General features: G+C 48.5%; 1 protein-coding gene across 1 annotated transcript; it reads right to left on the reverse strand.

Annotated features, from left to right (window-relative positions):
* Nucleotides 1–226: 226 nt before the first annotated feature.
* On the reverse strand, nt 227–8,947 carry LOC134099259 (ABC transporter F family member 4). Its single transcript, XM_062552047.1, has 6 exons — nt 8,595–8,947; nt 4,356–4,384; nt 2,408–2,486; nt 1,495–1,572; nt 348–1,249; nt 227–247 (listed from the first exon to the last, which is right to left on the reverse strand). The coding sequence occupies exons 1-6, from the start codon at nt 8,638–8,640 to the stop codon at nt 227–229; spliced, it is 1,155 nt and encodes a 384-aa protein (XP_062408031.1). The 5' UTR covers nt 8,641–8,947.
* Nucleotides 8,948–9,895: the final 948 nt, after the last annotated feature.

Raw genomic sequence — 9,895 nt, forward strand, 5'->3', positions numbered from 1 at the left:
GGCTCTGTCAACAGTTTAGATAAAGCCCTGGAGGAAGGAGAGTGGGTTAGCCGTTAACTCACCTCATCCTCCTCTTCCTCATCTCCGATATCCTCTTCCTCATCCTCCTCCTCGTCGTCGGCCCCCTCGTCCCGGTCCTCGTCCTCGTCTTCGTAGCGCTCCCGGTCGAACTGCCGGGTGGCCTCATCACTGGCGTTCTCCATCACCCTCTTCTGTTGCGCCTCCTTTATCTCCCCTCCCACCTCCCCTCCCGCCACCGCCACCTCCCCTCCCACCACCGCCACCTCCCCTCCCGCCACTGCCACCTCCACCTCCTCAGCCGCCTTCTCTCCCTCGCTCCCCGCCACCTCCGTCTTCTTCTCCTCCTCTGTCTTCACTTCCTCCACTCCTTCCTTTGCCTCCTTCTTCACCACCTCCTCCTCCTCCACCTCTTTCTTTCCTGCGCTCACGATCTCCTCCTTCCCCTTCCCCTGCACCTCCTCCTCGTCCTGCATGCGCTTCATCTTCCTGAGCAGCTCCTGCAGCTCCTCCTCCTTCTCCTCCTTCTCCTTGTCCTTGTCCCAGGCCTTGGTGGAGTCCCTCTGCTCCTCCAGGAGCTGCTTGAGCTCCTTCTCCACCTTCTCCTTCTCCACCATCAGCTCCACCTCGTTCTTCCTCCTCTCCTCGCTCCTCTTCCGCTCCACGTCCTCCAGCTTCTCCGCCTGATGGCCCTTCCGCACCTTCCTCGCCTTCTCCTCCTCCTCCTCCTCCTCTGACACCTTCCCCTTGCCTTTCACCTCCTCCACGCCCTCCTTGGCCCCCTCTTGCGCCTCCTCGGGGTTCTCCTTGCGCTCCTTGCGCTCCCTGGCCGCCTCGTACCTCTTCTTCTTCAGCTCCCTCAGCAGCTCCTCCAGCTCCTGGTCCTTGTCCTGGGCCTTGTCCTTCTTGCGGATCTCCTCGGCCAGCAGCTCCTCCAGCTGACGGGCCTTCTCCTCGTCGTCCGCCGCGTCCACGTGGCTCCCGCCCGCCTCCAGACGCGGCTCCTCCATCACCCCCCCGACGCGCTTCATCTCGCCGTCATCTTCCTCCTCCTCCTCCTCCTCCTCCTCCTCCTCCTCGAAGGGCTCGTCCATGGAGAGCCCGTTGCCGAGGTCGTCCTCTTCCTCGTCGAAGTCGTCCTGGTCATCGTCGTCCAGCTCAGTGTACCGGCGGGCCGAGTTCTTCTTGCTCTCCTCCAGCTCACGCACGTAGTCCCTCTGACGCTGGTGCTCTGCAGGACAACAACATCATCACACACACACACACACACACACACACACACACACACACACACACACACGTACACATACATAAACACACGTAGTCCCTCTGCCTCTGGCGCTCTGCAGAACAACAACAACATCACACAAAAACAAAACACACACATAGATACACACATATAAACACACACACACACACACACACACACACACACAGACACACACACACACACACAAAGCCAGTATCTTTACTCACCCTCCTCAGCCAGCTCCTGGAGTTCCATCAGCAGACCTTCATGTCTCTGTACAGCGGTCAGAGCCTCCTCCAGCGCCACTACACACACACACATACACACACACACACACACACACACACACACACACACACACACACCAGGAGACCACACACACACACACACACACACACACACACACACACACCAGGAGACCACACACACACACACACACACACCAGGCCGTTACTATGGATACCAACCATGGGCCGTTGCTATGAATACGAACCATGGGCTGTTATTATGATAACCATTGGCCGTTACTATGAATACGAACCATCAGCCATTACTCTGAATACGAACCATGGGCCGTTACAGTAATATGAATATGAACCATGGGCCGTTATTATGAATACGAGCCACAAACACCATGGGTGGCTCTCAAACGCTCTCCTCGATCCTCGACGCTCGATCCTCGAGGGGCGTTCCCACGGATCTATAACTAACACTGGATAGACTCCCATTGTTGCCGCCCCATCATTCTTTATGTAGATCAGTGAGGATCGAGGCCCGAGGAGGAAGAGAGGATGTATAAAAGACCAAATGGGTCGTTACTATGGATGCCTTTCATGCAGTGTTTATACGTCCTCCCTCGCTCCTCGATGCCTCGATCCTCACTGATCTACATAAAGAATGATGGGGGGTAACAATGGGATAGTCTATCCAGTGTTAGTTATAGATCAGTGGGAACGCCCCTCGAGGATCGAGCATCGAGGATGGAGGAGGCATGTTGAGAGGCACCCTATGAATATGAGGATGGTATAAAAGACCAAATGGGTCGTTTCTATGAATATGAGGATGGTGTGTAATTCTGGATGTGTTTATGTGCACAGCGCCCTCTGGAGGAGGGGAGGGGGAGAGGAGGGGACGTGTCACCTGTCATCTGCTCGTCACATGGAGGATGGGGCGCCCCCACACTGCTGCCCACAGAGTCCTGCTGCACACACTCCGCTGCCTGGAGACATATACAATCACACACACACACACACACACACACACACACACACACACACACACACACACACACACACATACATACATACATACACACACACACACACACACACACACACACACACACACACACACACACACACACACACACACACACACACACATATAAACATTCACACACACACACACACACACACACACACACACATATAAACATTCACACACAGAGACAGAAACACAAACACACAGAGAGAGAAAGAGAGAGAGAGAGAGAGACCACCAACCACCATACGTAAATTGATTGTGCATAAGAATGGCTTTCCCAATTTTTGAGAAAAAAAATCAATGGAATACAACCAATGCAAAAGGAAATGAAAACAAAGTAGAACGTTCACATCACACAGAACCACACGCTAGCAGCATTCCGTTCACATCACACAGAACCACACGCTACGCTAGCAGCATTACTTTCACATCACACAGAACCACACGCTAGCAGCATTCCGTTCACATCACACAGAACCACACGCTACGCTAGCAGCATTACATTCACATCACACAGAACCACACGTTACGCTAGCAGCATTACATTCACATCACACAGAACCACACGCTAGCAGCATTCCGTTCACATCACACAGAACCATATGCTACGCTAGCAGCATTGCGTTCACATCACACAGAACCACACGCTACGCTAGCAGCATTAAGTTCACATCACACAGAACCACATGCTACGCTAGCAGCATTCCGTTCACATCACACAGAACCACACGCTACGCTAGCAGCATTCCGTTCACATCACACAGAACCACACGCTACGCTAGCAGCATTCCGTTCACATCACACAGAACCACATGCTAGCAGCATTCCGTTCATATCACACAGAACCACACGCTACGCTAGCAGCATTCCGTTCACATCACACAGAACCACACGCTACGCTAGCAGCATTCCGTTCACATCACACAGAACCACACGCTAGCAGCATTCCGTTCACATCACACAGAACCACACGCTAGCAGCATTAAATTCACATCACACAGAACCACACGCTAGCAGCATTACTTTCACATCACACAGAACCACACGCTAGCAGCATTCCGTTCATATCACACAGAACCACACGCTAGCAGCATTAAATTCACATCACACAGAACCACACGCTAGCAGCATTACTTTCACATCACACAGAACCACACGCTAGCAGCATTCCGTTCATATCACACAGAACCACACGCTAGCAGCATTACGTTCATATCACACAGAACCACACGCTAGCAGCATTACGTTCACATCACACAGAACCACATGTTAGCAGCATTCCGTTCACATCACACAGAACCACACGCTAGCAGCATTCCGTTCATATCACACAGAACCACACGCTAGCAGCATTACGTTCATATCACACAGAACCACACGCTACGCTAGCAGTATTCCGTTCACATCACACAGAACCACACGCAAGCAGCATTAAGTTCACATCACACAGAACCACATGTTAGCAGCATTCCGTTCACATCACACAGAACCACATGTTAGCAGCATTACTTCCACATCACACAGAACCACACGCTAGCAGCATTACGTTACCATCACACAGAACCACATGCTAGCAGCATTCCGTTCACATCACACAGAACCACACGCTAGCAGCATTAAGTTCACATCACACAGAACCACACGCTAGCAGCATTCCGTTCATATCACACAGAACCACACGCTAGCAGCATTACATTCACATCACACAGAACCACACGCTAGCAGCATTACATTCACATCACACAGAACCACATGCTACGCTAGCAGCATTACATAAGGCTCTTACACTTGGACACAACAACAACAAGTAACAATTCTGACTGACCTTCCCGATCTGCAGCGGCAGGCATCCCACTGTGGAACAAGACATGAGGGGAACATGAGGTGAAACCAGATTATAATCTCACACTCCACACAATCCCACACACAATCTCACACACGCAGCCATGCACACACACACACACACACACACACACACACACACACAAAATCTGACACACGCATCCATGCACACACACACAAAATCTCACACATGCACCCATGCACACACACACAATCTCACACACGCATCCATGCACACACACACACACACACAATCTCACAAACACACCCATGCACACACACACTCCCACCCACCCCCACACAATCTCACATACGCACACATATACAACCCATGCACACACACTCCCACACACAATCTCACATACACACCCATGCACACACACACACACACACTCACTCCTCCCACACACCACACATACACAATCTCACACACCCACCCACACCTACTCACACAAACACCCACACACACACACACACACACACACACACACACACACACACACCCATGCACACACACACACACACCTCCTCCCAGTGGAAGCCCCCTTGCACCCATGAAGTGCAGATAGCACTGTTGTAACCCAGCAGGAGAGCTCAGGAGGACAACACTTTTCATTCAGCTTCAACTGCCTCTGGCTCTCCAACAGACTTGGACAGGACACCCCCTGCTATCCAACATGTTGAGTAGCTCACAGAACAGGAGGTGTAAGGAGAAACAGACTTGGACAGGACACCCCCTTCTATCCAACATGTTGAGTAGCTCACAGAACAGGAGGTGTAAGGAGAAACAGACTTGGACAGGACACCCCCTGCTATCCAACATGTTGAGTAGCTCACAGAACAGGAGGTGTAAGGAGAAACAGACTTGGACAGGACACCCCCTGCTATCCAACATGTTGAGTAGCTCACAGAACAGGAGGTGTAAGGAGAAACAGACTTGGACAGGACACACCCCCTGCTATCCAACATGTTGAGCAGCTCACAGAACAGGAGGTGTAAGGAGAAACAGACTTGGACAGGACACCCCCTGCTATCCAACATGTTGAGTAGCTCACAGAACAGGAGGTGTAAGGAGAAACAGACTTGGACAGGACACCCCCTGCTATCCAACATGTTGAGTAGCTCACAGAACAGGAGGTGTAAGGAGAAACAGACTTGGACAGGACACACCCCCTGCTATCCAACATGTTGAGCAGCTCACAGAACAGGAGGTGTAAGGAGAACATCTCTCCTGCAAGGCAGCGAGCAGGTGTGAAAACCCTGAAAAAGGCCCTCAGTTGCCACCAAAGATTCTAGAACAGAGCAAGATGGATCAGTTGCGTCAAAAGAATGAAGTACGGTACAGGGCGCCATTTTGGTAAGCTCAGCAATATTTCTGACACAGTTCCAATCATATAAACCCACCTCAACAGCTGTTTTTGCCGTTGCCAGCTGTTTTTTGTTTTGTTTTGTTACTCGGTAATGATCTGGCCGTGTGAAAGGCACGATTTATTACTTTTCGGCTTACCAAAATGGCGCCCATGGAGCGTTAGAATGTACTTAAAAAAATCCAACGTATTCTCCGGCCAGTGATCCATCTTGCTCTGTTCTAGAATCTTTGGTTGCCACCATGGCTTCATCCAAATAAAACCTGAGCCGCTGTCTCCCTGAGCCCTGGTGGAGCAGTCAGGAGGGGTTATATCTAACGCCCACGAAGTGAGAGCGCTTAATGGCTTACGGCCAGAGAGTCTTTAAATGGACCGCAGCCAATTAAAAAGATGCCTCAAATCCTTCCCCTGGAGAGTATCCGGCTCCGCGCCCCTTTAGCGCTATAAGCTCCACTTATGTGCACCAGCTCCTGCTACAGTAGGCTACACGGGCGCTGGAGTTGCACTATCACCGGCATTTCCCCACCATTAGCCGCGGCTCGTACATTGATTTTGCAAAAATTCTTCAGCTATGCGGTTAATACAGGGGGCAGTTAATATGGTGTTAATATGGTTTTGTTTCTTTTGACTTGCATAAAACACTGTCCTGCTAAATTACTGTAAGTGCTATGTGGCTAACACACTACAGTAATGATTACAGTGCGTGTACCAGCAGTGTCATTTTGTACTTGCATAACACCAACACCAAACCCATCTCTCTACCACTGTCTCCACTGGAATGTAACCCAACTTTTATGCAATTACAAAATATCAAACACACACACACACACACACACACACTCACTCACTCACTCTGTCACCCCCCCCCCCCCCCCCCCACACACACACACACACAAACACGCCCAACCACACACACACACACACACAATATAAATTGTGACCTAATGTTACCCCGGAAGTCCAGAGTTCTCGCGAGAGCACGATGTGAATTTGCTCAGCAAGTCACTCTGGCAATCAATAGCCTAATGATGCTCATTACCCATGCCCTTGGAGCCGAGCTGCACCAATCACATCGGAGTATCTGAGATAAGCGGGCCAGAACCGAGCTGCACCAATCACATCGGCGTATCTGATATAGGCGGGCCAGAACCGAGCTGCACCAATCACATCGGAGTATCTGATATAGGCGGACCAGAGGCGAGCTAAACAGATGACGACTCGGTCTGTAAACATTGGTGTGTAGTGTTATCCAATTGCATCCAAGTCCGGAATCAGTCAGTAAACATTGATCAAAGTATTATCCGATTGCATGCAGTGACATTTTCCAATGCATGCTTGGTGCCATCCCTCGAGTTGGGCTTTTTCATGACTCATAGCCAGACCCTACATCTTTCTAGATTTGGCTCTGGATTTCCAGGCTAACCTAATGCTGCTTTAAGGGGCAGTTGATTATTTGATGAAATGCAAGTGTTTAATGGAGATCTCCGGTGTTACAGGTTCTTAATTTGTCTGTCTCTCTCTTCTCTCTCTCTCTCTCTCTCTCTCTCTCTCTCTCTCTCTCTCTCTCTCTCTCTCTCTCTTTCTCTCTCTCTCTCTCTCTACCAGACGTCGACAGCACGGCCTTTCAAAGGGCAGGAATGAAATGATGTCTTGAGCACCAGCAGCAGAGATTACCCCGGCCCTGTGGAGAGGGATAATTGATCACTGTCTGTTCCTGTTAGCAGGGCCCCATGCTGCTCCTGCAGGGCGATAACAGTTCAGCCTGGTCAACTGTTGTTGCCACGCAGCGCACCGGACGCCTAAGCTGCAATCCCCTGCTTATTGGCTTGGACTCACCTGGCAGGCACATGGGAGCCAGAGAGCAGTGAGGACCTAATGTGCACAGAGACAGAGCTCAACACGTGCACCCCGCCCCGCCATTCTTACACACACACACACACACACACACACACACACACACTACTGTACGTCTAGCCTGAGAGAAGTGAAGTTCAACAACAATCAGGCACATAGATGGACAGAACAGTTGAATGATACAGGGGCTGGATTTAAACTATATCATTTAAATCCGTGCCAAATTAAATAATTACAATAACAACACAATACAACAGCCAACAGAATATTAAGACCCTATGCTGGACATTATGGAAAGATGAACAACTCTTACACGCATGCCGGTTCATTAAGTCTACTGGGAGTTATTTAACCGAGAACTCGTGCTGCGCATTGACTGTCACCTGTGCGCGGCCAAATAATCCGTGGACGAGATTAGGTCTGGTTCTGCATCACCTTAGCTGAGCCTGTAGGAATATAGGACCCACCTGAACCACCACTTACTTGGTGTTAAGGAGAGAACGCTGGGCTTTTAACCATTTTAAACATCTAATAGACATATCAGATGATATGTAAACAACCTGCCGGCTCTACACAGTTCCTCAATAATACTGAACAGGTTTACAGGCGATAGCACACAGCATATTATGTAATCTGGTTCATGTTCAGCGACTGGAAATCGAAAAGCTATATAGTTCCATACGTAAGTTTTATTGATGTTGAATTGATTGAAGCCACTGAAGCCAAAATAACCCCAATCACTATTTCAGCACAAGCTTGGACATCATTGGCCTTACACATGAGAAATATCCAAATGGCGTTTTTGTTGTGGGCTGAATAAATCATTTGTATACGTATTCGCACAACTAGTAGATAAACCAAATGTGAAACAAGATGTGTTTACACTGTGTACCATGACATACCTAGTGACCAGACTCATTGTTTACATACTGTCACCATGGCTGGTCTGTTTTTATTCTGACTACCAACAGTGATCGCTTCCTCTGTGCGTCTTCACTTACCTCCAGTGAGTGTCCAGAGAACCGTCGCAAATATCAGTGCCCCCATCAAGACCTTCAAAAGCACTGTAGTAACCTTGAGATCCGCAGCTTCAGAGCACCAGTCGCCGGAGGAGGGGAGACGCTACGGCGTAGCGTAGGTGGTCACCCCAACGGCACGGCACAGCGGAGGAGAATATGAAGCTCGCTACAATCAAACAGCGTCACTCGACGGAAACATGTGGATAAATATGAGCGCAAAGCATAACCCCACTCCCGTCCTAGTCGAGGATTTTTTTCTGTTGATGAGACCGTCTATTCCAAGAGCACAGGTGTACGGTTAGGAGGGATGAATTTCCGTTCGTTACCGGTGGCGTGCTCCGTTATTCCGCACACGTTCCTGGCAGGGCGCGCGCACGACATAGCGTCCTCATTACGTCCAGTAGGCCTACTTGATTTCTAGGACACACTAAGATGAGTGTATTTTGACTTTACATAATAACAACAGCCTACTTAGTAGCTGTTACTGTTTAAAAGGCCATTAACTTACACTGCAGCATACACAAATAATTTGAAATCTAATATTAGTGTCAGCCTGTAGCTTAATTTACATTGCGCAGGTGTTTCGAAAATAGATTTTAAATATCATGTCCAATACCAGTGGACTACAGGCTGTTGATGTAGGCCTATTGTAGCCTATATGTAATATTGACACATTATACATAACATAATATATATTTATTTACTAACAATATGTATATTTACAAATAACTGTTTGTAGTAATATTTGTTCAGTTATCTGCTTTGGTTTCAAGGTTTGACTACCACACCATGCCTCGTTCAGTCACAGTGATGCAGGTCTGTCTAATATCTGTGTCTATGCCATGGGAATTACCATAGAATCATCACCATAACATCACAATAGTTTGGGCACAATAATACAATATTATATGTGATTCTTCACATTCTTTATACCGAAAGTAGAGCCATTAAAAACATACAGTGTGATCATGTGCAAATCATACACACCCATATTTACTGAAATATAGAACAACATGTTAATAGACAACATGTAAATGTTGGAAATTAAGATTGTACTTTTTATGAAAAATGTGAGCTTTTTGTCCATTTTAGGCCAGCAAAACATCACAAAAGAGAAGTTGGGACAGGGGCAACAAAAGGCTGAAAAGTGAAAAGAAAGAAGTGCTGAAGAATAGTATAAAGATGAATATTTCTCAACTAGGTGCAATCTTAATTGGTATACATTGAGCATCACAGTTGGACAAATCAAGTATTTGGTATTCAAATAAAATTCAAGGCAGGAT

This window comes from Sardina pilchardus, chromosome 13, assembly GCF_963854185.1.
Source record: "Sardina pilchardus chromosome 13, fSarPil1.1, whole genome shotgun sequence".
Classification (NCBI taxonomy): domain Eukaryota; kingdom Metazoa; phylum Chordata; class Actinopteri; order Clupeiformes; family Clupeidae; genus Sardina; species Sardina pilchardus.

What these genes read in the sequence shown, in the direction of transcription:
- LOC134099259 (XM_062552047.1), bottom strand. Translation starts at nt 8,640, where the DNA reads ATGGGGGCACTGATATTTGCGACGGTTCTCTGGACACTCACTGGAG. An exon ending in TCTCTGGACACTCACTGGAG is followed by an intron (nt 4,385 to 8,594) that starts GTAAGTGAAGAC and finishes CTTGTTCCACAG; the next exon opens with TGGGATGCCTGCCGCTGCAG. An exon ending in ATGTGACGAGCAGATGACAG is followed by an intron (nt 1,573 to 2,407) that starts GTGACACGTCCC and finishes GTGTGTGTGTAG; the next exon opens with TGGCGCTGGAGGAGGCTCTG.